At 59.6% G+C, this 12,575-nt stretch overlaps 1 protein-coding gene across 1 annotated transcript; it reads left to right on the plus strand.

Annotated features, from left to right (window-relative positions):
• The first annotated feature begins 2,531 nt into the window (after positions 1-2,531).
• On the plus strand, positions 2,532-12,245 carry SIK1 (salt inducible kinase 1). Its single transcript, XM_082839160.1, has 14 exons — positions 2,532-2,633; positions 3,042-3,212; positions 3,695-3,811; positions 6,404-6,467; positions 6,618-6,779; positions 6,917-7,041; positions 7,136-7,259; positions 7,932-8,155; positions 8,389-8,538; positions 8,962-9,084; positions 9,204-9,420; positions 9,922-10,197; positions 10,881-11,112; positions 11,585-12,245. The coding sequence occupies exons 2-14, from the start codon at positions 3,057-3,059 to the stop codon at positions 11,967-11,969; spliced, it is 2,355 nt and encodes a 784-aa protein (XP_082695286.1). The 5' UTR covers positions 2,532-2,633; positions 3,042-3,056; the 3' UTR covers positions 11,970-12,245.
• The last annotated feature ends 330 nt before the right edge of the window (positions 12,246-12,575 follow it).

The raw sequence follows: 12,575 nt of genomic DNA on the forward strand, positions 1-12,575 counted from the left end.
GCCTTTTCCTCTGCCCTGCCTGCATTGTCCAAGGAGCAGGCTCGCCGCCCAGGGGCTGGAGAATGGCCACAGCCGCGCAGGGCTGTTCAGATGGTGGGACCCTCAGGAAGGGCTGGGGGCGGGTTCAATGAGCCTGGGTCCAGGGACCCTCTCTGGGGAGGCAGCTTCGGCTCTTCTGCTTGCAGTTTCTCTTCCGCACTGCCCAAATGTTTCCAAACAGCCAGCCAGGCGCTCGCAAACATCTACGACCTTTCCGAAGACTCTGGCTAGATCTGGGGCTGGGTGGGTGAGGGGCTGGAGGGGCCGGCTTGCTGGGTGTCACCTGGATGAGCCTGAGAAAAGCTCGTAAGTCACAGAACGAGGGACAGCAGGTGAGCGCATTCAGGTCCTAGTCTCTTCACTCTGCGTGTCATTGTCCTAGGAAGAGATCAGCAGGGTGCTGGGACCCCCCGAAGGAGAGGAAAGCAGTTGTAAACTACTCAGCTTGAAGGAAGTAAAAAATATTCCTCCAAAATCTCTATGGATAAACTTGGGACAGATAACGAAGGCACTTTTGAAAGACTAAAGAAAGCTCTGGGACTATTTATGTCCTTGAAAGGACTTTCAGAACAAACTAAACCCACAAACAACTGCCCAGGGAGGGGGTGATGGGAAATATTTGCCCAGGCCTGCAATCGGTCACCAGTAGAAGGGCATCCCCGCTCCACCAGGCGCCCTCGCCAGGCAGCCTCCCGAGAAGGTGTGTAAGTTCTGTATCCATTTCACTTAACTCGCTCCCAGCCCCTCCTCTGAAGTGGTACTTTTATTTAACACAAGGTAAAAATGATTGCAGGCTAGATGCAGAATTTAAATCTCAAAAGTGCTGCCTTCCTAATATTTAAGAAATACCATTCTCCATACCCTCTGTCTTCTCTTAGAAAACATCTTCTTTGCTGGTGAGGCATAAAGGAACATGCAGTGAGCGGTGATGCCAGTGGAAATTGTCACCCTCGGCCATTTTCATAGCCTCCTCTCGAGCGGGGACCAGACTGCGCGCACCTCGGTCCTGAGGGCACAGGTCCCCACCCCTCACGCCCCCGCAGCTCTGGGGAAACAGCATGGTGGACCCGGCAGCGGACAAAAGAAACGGAGACCACGGGGGAACTGCAGTGTCCAGCCTCGCCAGGGGTGAGGTCCTCGCCCACTGTTGACCCCGCCTGTTGGCCCTCTTGGGAGGCGCTCCCCCTCCCCAAGGGACAGGGCGCTTTCCTCATCTGGACGAGTTGAGTCAAAGGCGCGACCTTTAGTGAGGGTGCTGCTAACTGGGTTTCCTAATACTCTGGTCCCAAGAACCGGAAGGCCTTGCTGCGTGGGGTCCATTCCCACCTGGACCTAGACCTCCGGTCACCCCGGAAATCAGCCCACTGGGCCCTTCCTCCATCACAGTGAGGAGCTCCACTGCAAAGAGCAGCCTCCAGTCACCTGCTGGCTTCTGACCGCAGACGTGACCCCTCCCGCGGCCCGTCCTGGGTGGGGCGGGGCCAGGCCAGGCGTGAGGACCCAGAACTACCTGCGCCCCGGCCTGGGGGCTCACAGCACTCGGGCCGTCCCCACGCCCCGCGCGGGCGTAGGTTACAGAGATGCTGGCCAGCTTTCCCGTGTGGACGTTTCTAACTTCCTAAACAATTGAGGCTCCTACGAGGCAAGAGTAATCGAAGTGGGCTGCCCAGGTCCTCCATGCATGCAGCTGCCACGCTCCGGAGGGTCCCTGGTGGGTGGCAGCTCTCCTCTGGGCCTGGGTGGCCAATTTGGGGTGTGGGAGCTGGCCTGCTGTCACCTGCAGCCCGTATGGCCCATTCTGCGACTCTGTGAGGTTTCCCGGGCCCCACCTGGTACTTCTCCTAATAGAGACGCCAAGGCCGAGCACTTCCAACGGAAACTGGGGGACACATGAAACCCGTACCCTGATAATGAGGAACCTGGAGTAGAAGGCTGAAGAGGACGCAGCCGCACCTGTGCTGCACTTCAGGGAGTTTCGGAACCGCGCTAGAACCAAGCCTGTGGTCAGGGTGCGAGACGACGGGGACCTGGGCGAAAGCGGCCGTGCGCGCGCGTGCAGGAGGGAAGGCTGCGCCCGGGGACGAAAGGGTTAAGCCGCCCGCAGCGCCCGCGGCGTCCGGTAGCGGGCGCGCGCCGGCGGGAACGCGGGCGCTGGCGGGCGGGCCTCGGGCGGCCGGCGTCCCTGACGTCACCACCCCGCGGTCGCCGTGGCGACGGCCTCATCAGCGCGCGCGTCAGAGCCGCCAGTCTCTTGGCAACGGCCCGATCTCGCGCTCTCCCTTCGCCTGGCGCTCGGCCGCGCGTCGCTCCGGCGTCAGAAGGACGTCAATGGGGATGTATCAATCCGGCGGCGGCGACGTGGGCGGGGCCGGCGGCGTGGGGGCGTGGTGGGGGCGGGGCCGGGCGGGCCGGAGGGCGGGGCTGGCGGCGCGTGCGGCCAGAGAGCCCGGCGCTCGGCTCAGAGCTGACATGCGGCGCGGCCCGGGCGGCAGGCGGCCGAGCAGCGGGCGGCCGGGCAGCGCGAGCGGCCGAGCGGGCGGCGGGGGCCGCGGAGCGAGCGGCGTCCCGACCTCGGCGCTCCGAGGGCGGCGGAGGTGAGGCGCGGGCAGGCGGCCGCCGTTGGGCTCGGGGCTGCGGACTCCGCGGCCCCGCAGGTGCGCGCGCGGGGGTCGCGGGCCGGGGCGCCGCCACCGGGCTCCGCTTTGTGGTGAGGCTGGCGGCGTAGGGGGGCGTGGGAGCGGGGTCCGGGTTTCGGGACGGAGCCGAGCGCGAGCGGCGATCCACGCGCCCCGCAGGGCTTGGGACCGGGAGCCCGAGCCGAGCCGAGCGCGGGCGGCGGGCGTGGGAGCGGGGCGCACGTCCCAAGGGGTTCCCGGAATCCGGGGTCGCTGTGGAGCCGGTCGCCGGCGGGGGCGGGTGGCAGCGGGTCCGCGCGCCCGGCGGGCCGGGGGCCCTGGGCTCGGGCCGGCCGGCGCCGAGCTGAGCGCGCCCCCCGCCCGCAGGTGCGGCCCGGAGCCATGGTGATCATGTCGGAGTTGAGCGCGGCCCCCGCGGGCTCGGGCCAGGGACAGCAGAAACCTCTCCGGGTGGGCTTTTACGACATCGAGCGGACCCTGGGCAAGGGCAATTTCGCGGTGGTGAAGCTGGCCCGGCATCGAGTTACCAAAACGCAGGTGCGTGGGGCGGCGGGACCCCGGGGTGGACCCTCCGGGGGTGCACCCTCTGCGGGTGGACACCCCCCCTCCCCGGAGCAGGGGAAGCTGGTGGAATCCCAGCTTGTGGGGTCCTTCGTCCTAATGTCTAAACGCTGTCAGTTTTTAGTTTGGAAAAGGAAAAAAAATGCTTTATATTATGATTATGCATAATTTGTACAAATATTGGGGGACAGCAAATAGGGTAACGAGCAACTAAGCTAGGAGCGCAGCTGGAGCCCTGAAAAGTGAGCCTGCAGACACTTGGGACATTTATTGATCTTCGGCTTTTTAAGTAATATTAACGGTTACTTCCATTATTTTCCTCCCTAACTTTTTGTTACCTTTGGGGACATAAAGTGTTTTAGAAATTAACCTACAGAAAATGAAATGTGTAAATTAGCTTAAATGAGAGGGTTTTTCTTTTTCAAACAAAATATCCTTTATCTATTAAAAATTTGTAGGTTGCAATAAAAATAATCGACAAGACACGATTAGATTCAAGCAATTTGGAAAAAATATACCGTGAAGTTCAGATCATGAAGCTTCTGAGTCATCCTCATATCATAAAGCTTTATCAGGTAAGGACGCAAGTTTGCCTTCCACTGTTACTTCTGGCAAAGTGTATCATTTTTTTAATTTTCAACAACTTAAGTCTGTGAAGGTTGCCCCTCTTTTTGGGTGTTTGTAGGAGTCAGGGGGTTGATTGTATAAGGTGAACAGATTGACTTCTGTAAGCTGTGCAATTATTTTCTTGCTCTTGGATCATAATTCAGATTTGCTTCATTAAAGTTTTGTTTGGTAGTGTTACTCATTCCAGTTTTGAATGCGTGGAGGTCGGTTGTTAAATTTACTATGAAAACAAACAACTAGATCTCTGCATTGCCGCAAGTCAACCATTTAGTGTGAAGGGACGAATCTGAGTGAAACTAGACTCTTCTGCCTTTGCAGATAATTATTAATCTTTAAAACCAGCTGCTCTTACCAGTTTTCGTAAACTTATCTGCGCAAAGGCTGCAGTGAGCATTTGTCTATCCCGTTTCAACCCTTCCATCAAAAACGGAGAGATGAGGTGCCTTTGCTGCGGTGAGAGCAAAAGGAACTTGCCGTCTAATCTGCTTTAAGAACGTGCCTCAACTCACCCTGTCCGTCTGTTGGTTTGCTTTTTGTTCTTCCTTGAAACTAAAAAATTGTATCTTTGGAAACTAAGTGCTGATTTAATTAGGACAGCAAAGGAATCTCTTACTTAGCCAGGTGCTTCTGCACAATGAACTCGGGTGTACTTGCAGAAGGATAAGTTCTTTGCAAATGTTTGATATTACTCCCAGTTGTGTTGGGTATAAGTTCCTTTTGACGATTCTCACGAAACCCTGTGGATCCGAGATGAATATGGGACGGTGTGGGGATGTGTGTGTGCCCTTGGCAAGGCGAAGCTGTACAGTGTGGCAGGGGAGAGGACTGAGGTTGGAATGACCCCCCGGGGAGGCTGCTGCCCTGGGTTACGGTGAAGGATGAGGTGGAGTCATGGGGCTCGTGTTCCTCTAATGACAGTTTACTCAGCATCGTCAAGTGCCGAGATCGAGTCACGTGCACTCCAGTTCGTGTTTTGTTTCTGTTGTCATTTGTGAGTCAGGCCGAGATAAGATGTTTCCTGCATGGTCACTGATGTCAGTGCCTGAGCAGTGTACCCAGCCTGTTCCCACAGGAGTGGGCTGAAGCCTGTCTGTCTTTGACTTTGACAGGGGCGTGAGCCAGAGCTTTCCTCATCTTCCCGTCCTCCGCTGACCCTGTGCGGGAGGAGCCCAGTGAGCCAGACGGTAGAGGTCTTTTCTGGGGGTGAATTTTCTCATCATTCCATGAGCTGTCTTAACTGTTTGGAGACAGGGTTCAGTGGGTAGCAGCGATTGTTATGGCTCTGGTTTTGACACTAGTGTCTAATTTTCTTCCTCTGGCCCGGTCCCCAGAACCTCCGTGAGACGCTTCAGCTCTTTCCTCGAGGTTTTTTTTAAAACTTCAAACACGTTGACTCGTAATGCTTCCTCTGTCTCTTTTTTAAATTGAGGAAAGGGATAAACTTACAGCATGTCACTCTACCACACACGTCCAGGGCAAGGGTAGTTACTAGTGTAGTGAAACTGCATTGTGTTGGCTTTTCTTGTTAGATTTGTGGCTCGAGGCAGTTGTCTTTAAAGTGCCTTTTTAAGGGAATAACTATATTTTGAACCCTGAAGAGATCTTTTTCTGTAAAGATGTATTCTGTGTCCCTCTGAAATATTTTAAAATACACAGACATGAGTTTGTTTTACTCCTTTCAGTACCAAAGATTTGAATTTGACCTCCTTTCTTAATTAGTTATGTTTTAAAATCTTAAAATTTTTTTTCAACGTGAAATAAAATTCTCGATCAGTAAATGAACCTCTGAGGTGTGTTTGACATTGGCTCTTGCTATTGACACACACGCCGAGGAGTTTGCTGTAGGAGAGGAGTCTTTTGTAGCTTACCTGGCAAAGCTGGCCTCTCACAGCCTCCTGTATCAGGTCAGTAACGCAAGTGGGGCGGGGAATTTGTTATCTATTATTCAGCTCGTGCCGGCCCTGGCTTGGATAATCTGTTGCCTGCTAGGCTTCTAGAAGAAAAGCTTCACAGAACTCTCGCCATCTCTTACTGCTGGGGCCTGCAGAGCCTTCACTTTGGGTGAGGCAAAGTGAGTTAAAAATACCATAGAGGAGAGTTCCAATACAAGTAGATATTTTTGGGAAGCAGAGGTGTATCAGGATGGATAGGTTAGTGAGGAACTCACCTCTGATTTTCAAAAAACTTTTTCCTTTTTTTTTTTTTTTTACATCTTTATTGGAGTATAATTGCTTTACAATGGTGTGTTAGTTTCTGCTTTATAACAGAGTGAATCAGTTATACATATACATATGTTCCCATATCTCTTCCCTCTTGTGTCTCCCTCCCTCCCACCCTCCCTATCCCACCCCAAAAAACTTTTTCTGAATAGGGATCCCCTTTGTCTCTTTATTGCGGAAGATTTTCTTTTCTTTCCTTTTTTAAAATAACGAACATGCTCATTCTGGAGAAGTTAAAAATTTACTGGGGTTCAAGTAGATGATTTATACCGTCGGTATGTTCCCTTTATGTGGTTAAACGTTAGGTCTTTATTTTTTTAGGTTATGGAAACAAAGGATATGCTTTACATTGTCACCGAATTCGCAAAAAATGGAGAAATGTTTGGTAAGCCATGCTGATTCTTAGTATCTGTTGGAAAGAAATGTCCTGATCGCCCCTCCAGTGTTTGGGTCTCCCCAGAATCCTTTCGTTGTGCCCTAGGCGGCGGCCGGACCTTTGGATTTGGGGCTATAGCTTCCTTTTGTCCGTCCTCAGATTACTTGACCTCCACCGGGCACCTGAGCGAGAGCGAAGCCCGCAAGAAGTTCTGGCAGATTCTGTCAGCTGTGGAATACTGCCACAGCCATAACATCGTCCACCGGGACCTCAAGACCGAGAACCTGTTGCTGGACGGCAACATGGACATCAAGCTGGCAGGTGAGGGGCCCAGGAGCGCGCCCAGCAGGAGGGAGGTGCATGCCGGTGAGGGGCCCCATGCCGTATTGCACGAGCCTTTGAAACTGCGGCCCTGCCGTTTGCACTGCAACTTCATCGCCTGTTTCCTTGTCTCTCAGATTTCGGGTTTGGGAATTTCTATAAGCCAGGAGAGCCTCTGTCCACGTGGTGTGGGAGCCCCCCGTACGCAGCCCCGGAGGTCTTCGAGGGGAAGGAGTACGAAGGCCCCCAGCTGGACATCTGGGTAGGAGACACTGGTGCAGTGCCTGGGGGGTGCGGGTGCTCGGGGGGCACCGGTGCTGGGGCGCAGGCGCTGACTCAAGTCTGGTCCTCCTCAGAGCCTGGGCGTCGTGCTGTACGTCCTCGTCTGCGGGTCTCTTCCCTTCGACGGGCCTAGCCTGCCGGCCTTGCGGCAGCGGGTGCTGGAGGGCCGGTTCCGCATCCCCTTCTTCATGTCTCGAGGTAGGTGAGTGCCCGGCCTCCTCTGGGCGGGTGCGGTCACCAGCCTGCTGCCCGAGCTATTGGGTAACCAGGATGAGACTTTGGGGGGATGAGGAGGAATCTATTTCCTGAAATGCCTGCTTGACCGTCTTCTGAGTCTGCCGTCGGGCCTGGGAGCCAGTCCCATGTCACTGTGGGGTGTTTACTCGATGCCTGCGAGAGAATCCCAACCCACTGGCTGCTTTCTCTGTGCCCGACTTACAGGGCCAGCTGACGCCTATGCGGCTGCTCTGAAGCTGGCTGGGGGCCCAGCGACAGCACTCGGGGTGCTGGCCCCGTCCCCTGAGTCTCACCCCTCCCACACTGTGCTTTTCCCTTCCACTTTGGAAGGTGTTGGACAGCTGCTTCCTCACATGCTTGGTCAGAGCAGGGTGGGGAAGTCTAGGTGGTGCTCGGTCTGGTGGACGTTAGGACCACGTTCCCCAGGGACCTGATCCCTCGACCCGTGGCCCTCCTTAGCGGCAGGTCTGTGACACCCAGGCCACCGCTCCCGGCCTCAGCGTTCTTTGGGACGGTCACTTGTCTGCTCGCCACGTGCAGGGGAGCCATGTCCCCTGCAGGGACCCAGGTGGGCGCTGGGCACACGCGTGCAGGAGGCCCTCGCGGGCTCAGTGCGCCTCCCTTGCCCCCCAGACTGCGAGACGCTGGTCCGCCGCATGCTGGCCGTGGACCCCACCAAGCGCATCACCATCAGCCAGATCTGGGAGCACAGGTGGATGCGGGCCGACCCCGCCCTGCGGCAGCCCACCTGCCCGGTCTTCTCCTTGCTCGGCTACGCCTCCAGCCTGGGCAGCTATGACGAGCAGGCGCTGGGCATCATGCAGACGCTGGGCGTGGACCGGCAGAGGACCGTGGAGGTGCGCCGCCGGCCTGGCCTGCCATGGGGAGGGTGCGCCTTCCCGGTCGGGGGCGGGGCGGGTGAACGGGGGAAGCAGGCGCTCGCCAGCCGGGTTAAAACGGGCGCGCAGCTGATCGAAGGGCGGCTCGCCCACGGGAGAGGGTGTTCTTGGCCACCCCAGAATGGCACGGGGGCGGGCTCTTCAGGAGCCCCCCCGCCGGCTGCGCTCTGACCCCGCTTCTCTGCCCGCAGTCGCTGCAGAACAGCAGCTACAACCACTTCGCTGCCATTTATTACCTCCTCCTGGAGCGGTTGAAGGAGCTCCGGCTCGCCCAGCCACCGGCCCGCCCCGGCCACGCCTGGCAACAGAGGCCCCGGAGCTCGGACCTCAGCGGATTTGAGGTGAGGGGCGGCGCCTTCGATACCCAGCCCCGAGTCTCTGCCTTGGACTGTGTCCCCAAGTTAGGAATACCCTGCTCGGACATGGCTGGGAGGGCACGCGGGCTGAGCCCCCAGGTCACCTACCCTCTCCCGTTAGGCACTGGCAGGGGTCCCGTGTGGTGAAGCGGGGTGGGGGGTGCCAGCCGTTCTGCTGGGGGTCAGGCCCCGCCCGACCACCCCCGGTTCCTTCATGGCCCCTGGTGCCACCGCTCGGCCGGTGAGGCACTGGAGGGGGCTACGCACGTGTCCTGAGCCCGCAGCTGGCGGCCGACGCCTGTTAAGTCAGCGGGAAGCCAGCCCGGTCTGTTCCGCGACGCTGTGTTGCTTGCGGTCGTCCCCTGCCTCTGTCCCTCACGGCCTCTGTCCTCATCTGCTGGCCCCCAGGTGCCTCAGGAAGGCCCCCCCGGTGACGCTTTCCGCTCCGCCCTGCTCTGCGCGCAGCCCCAGACCTTGGGGCAGTCTGTCCTGCAGGCCGAGCTGGACTGTGACCTCCACGGCTCACTGCAGGTGTGCGAGCGCCTCGCAGGCGGTGTCCGTGGTGGGCCCGTCTGGTTCCCAGTGCTGGTGACGCCCCGGGCCGGGCCTCACGGAGCGCTGGGGTCACCGGTCTCCGTGTGTCCCCACAGCCCTCGCTCTTCCCTGTGGACACCGGTTGCCACGGCGTGTGCCAGTGGCGCTCCGTCTCCCCCAGCAGCCTGCTGGACACGGCCATCAGTGAGGAGGCCAGGCGGGGCCCGGGCCTGGACGAGGAGCAGGTCGCACGGGGGCCCCCGCCTGGCAGCACTGGCCGGAGACACACGCTAGCCGAGGTCTCCACCTGCTTCTCTCCGCGCGTCCCTCCATGTAAGCGTCCCCGTGGGTCAGGGACATGCCCGGCGGGTGGGCTGTGACGGGCAGCGTCTTCGGGTTTGCCGTTCCTGAATCGCCCGAGGCCACGTGGACCATACTTAGACCTCGCCGGTGGCCCTCGAGTGGCAGGGACAGCGTGGGATTTAGCTGCCCTCAGGGGCTAGCAGGGCAGGCCCTCGGCCCAGGCCCCTCTGTGTCCCAGGTCCAAGCGCCACCTGTTGGCTGTAGCCGCGCCCCCAGCCCCGTGGTGCTGCCCGTCGAGGCTCCCTGGACTCTGGGGGCATCTGGCTGTCGCAGACTTCCTACCCCCAGAGTTGAGGCTAGGGGTGGGGAGGGCACAGCTGTCTGCCCCGTCAGTGGGCCACAGGCCATCTGAGGGCCCGGGAGACGCCGCAGCAGGCGCGAAGCTCCGGGGCCAGAGCACCTGGACTTGCTGCAAAGGGTGTCGGGCGTCCCCAGGTGCGTCTGGCCTCAGCAGCGCCTGCTGCCCTGCAGGTATCGTTGTCTCCCCCTCCGCGGCCAGTCCTTCCGAAGGCACCAGCTCCGACAGCTGCCTGACCTCTGCGGGTGACGGCCTGGCTGGGCTCAGCGGACACCTGGTCGCTCAGGGGCTGCTGAGCGCCTGCTCTCCGCTCAGACTGGCCTCGCCACTCCTGGGGACCCAGTCCGCCACCCCTGTGCTGCAGGCGCAGGGGGCCCTGGGAGGAGCCGCCCTGCTCCCCGTCAGCTTCCAGGAGGGCCGGAGGGCGTCAGACACCTCTCTCACTCAAGGTGACTTCCCCTTTCGCGCCACTTCTGCCTTCCCTGGGAGACCCGTGTGCACCCTGGGGGGGCATCACTTGTCCTTAACGGCAGGTGGCAAACCCCTCTTCTAGCTGGTCCTGGTGGAGCAGCTGTGCTCCCAGGGCAGGCCGAAGCTGCTGCCCGGCTTCTAGACACCCTGGCTTCTAGGACGAGCTCACACGGCCTCTAGTAGCTGGTCCTAAGAGCCCAAGAGGTGCTTGGGTGGCGGGCATCAGCTCCTGACTTGGAGGAGGATGGTCAGGGAGGCACCCGCCACAAAGGCAACCCATACTTGGCGGCCGGGGTCTCCTGGCACCTCCCAGGGCTTGTGGGGCCCCAGCCCCGTCCCGAGGCCCCTGCACTGCTCGCGCCCTCCTTCCACGAAGGATCCACTGTCTGCCCAGACGTGTGTTTCTTCAGGGCTGGAACTGCTGTCCCAAACCAAACCCCAAAAGAGACTGGTGTCCCAGCCCCAGGAGAGGGGCTGTCGTGAAGTGATGGGGTGACGAGAGGGCCCCTTGACCCTGTAGGAAGGCGTGCGGGTCCCCACCACGTTCACACCACTCGGCCCCGCATACTCCCCTGCTGTCTGGAAGCCCCAGCAAGCGATGGGCCGTCAGGCCAGGGCTGGTGGACGGGTCCGTATACCTGTTGACTTTGCCTGTCCCCAGGGCTGAAAGCCTTTCGGCAGCAGCTGAGGAAGAACGCGAGGACCAAAGGCTTTCTGGGGCTGAACAAGATCAAGGGGCTGGCTCGCCAGGTGTGCCAGCCCTCCTCCAGCCGGACCTCGAGGGGCGGCCTGAGCACCTTCCAGCTGCCCGCACAGAGCCCGGGCCTGCACGGCGGCGGGGCTGGCGGCCGGGAGGGCAGGAGCCTGCTGGAGGAGGTGTTGCACCAGCAGAGGTAAGACGCCCACGTGGCACTGGCGCTGGGGCCTGGGCAGGGCTCGTGTGGCTTGGGCTTTTCTGAGCGGCCTTACCCCCTGAGCTCCCGCTTCTGCACGTAACCAGACAAGCGCTGCCCTGCCCAGGCTGGGGGGGATCTGTGCGGCTCCTTCCCAGTAGCTGGGGGGCGGGGGTGGGGAGCATCGGCCCGCAGTGGGGGAGGGAGGGGGCGGCGGGTAAGAATGTCACGTCTGGTTGGCATCTCTGAGCTGCTACGAAAGCAAGACGGGGAATGAAATGCCAGGAATTGCTCAGGGGATGAGTCACGCCCAGAGTGGCGTGTTCCGAGCAGCTCCAGCCCGTACTTCCACGGGGCGGGCCCTCAGCCCTGGCGGGTGGAAACCCGATCGTGTGGGAGCCTGGCCGGGTGGCGGGGGCAGCTGCGCGCCGGCCGGCACTGACCTGCCTTCCCTGTCCCTTGGCCTGGCCAGGTTGCTCCAGTTACAGCACCACCCGGCGGCCCCACCTGGCTGCCAGCTGGCCGCCCAGCCCCCCCCAGCCCCCCTGGTCCTCGCCCCCTGCGATGGCGCCCTCCTCGTGTCGGGACTGCGGAAGGAGCTGGGGCTGGGGCCCGGCCTGCTGCTGCCGCCCCCGCTACTGCAGGCCGGGGGCTCCCACGTGGCGTCGGCCGCCCAGCTCCTGGACGCCCACCTGCGCATCAGCAGCTCCACGGCCCCCGGCCCTGCCGCCGTGGCCCCCCAGCCATGCTTCGCCACGCTGTCTCCGAGCCTGGAACCCGCGGGGCTGCCCCAGGGGGACTGTGAGATGGAGGACTTGACCTCGGGCCCGCCGGGCACCTTTGTCTTGGTGCAGTGAGGGGCCCGGCCGGGCTGTGACTTCTCGAAGCAATAATTTCGGAGTATGTGAAGACGTTTCCGGACTCAAAGCCAAGAACTTTTCAGCAGGAAAACAAGCAATACGTTTGGTGTTTTGGCTTTTTCGTTTATATTTTGTTTGATTTTTTTTTTTTCCCCTTGCACTGAGCAACTGTAACTCCGAGTAGGGACTGGAAACTTTTTGAAGAAAAATAATAATCCAGGCGCCTGTCATTGGGGCGGGTGGATGGGAAGCGGGAGGAGGGCAGCGGGTGGAGCTGGCAGCGCTGTGGTCAGGGTCACGGGGTGGGGGGGTGGGGAGGGGGTCGCCGATTGCCCCCAGGAAACCGTGGTGTGAGCCGTGCGTCCCCATCGCGTGTGTGTGCGCGTGCATGTGTTAGTGGGTTTTTTTTTAGTTCACAATTCTCCACTTCCTGGAACACTTAGGCTTCACTTGAAAACTGTGAACTTTCTGCTTTACGTATCAGTTCTTGAAAAGCTCTAACGTCCAGCCCAAGAGAAGATAATCTATAAATTCTTGGAATTCTCTCCCCTGAAATCAGAACCCAGAGGATAGTTTTTCTTATTTTAGAGGAGATGTTTTATA

Source organism: Leucopleurus acutus, assembly GCF_964270905.1.
Source record: "Leucopleurus acutus genome assembly, chromosome: 5".
NCBI lineage: Eukaryota > Metazoa > Chordata > Mammalia > Artiodactyla > Delphinidae > Leucopleurus > Leucopleurus acutus.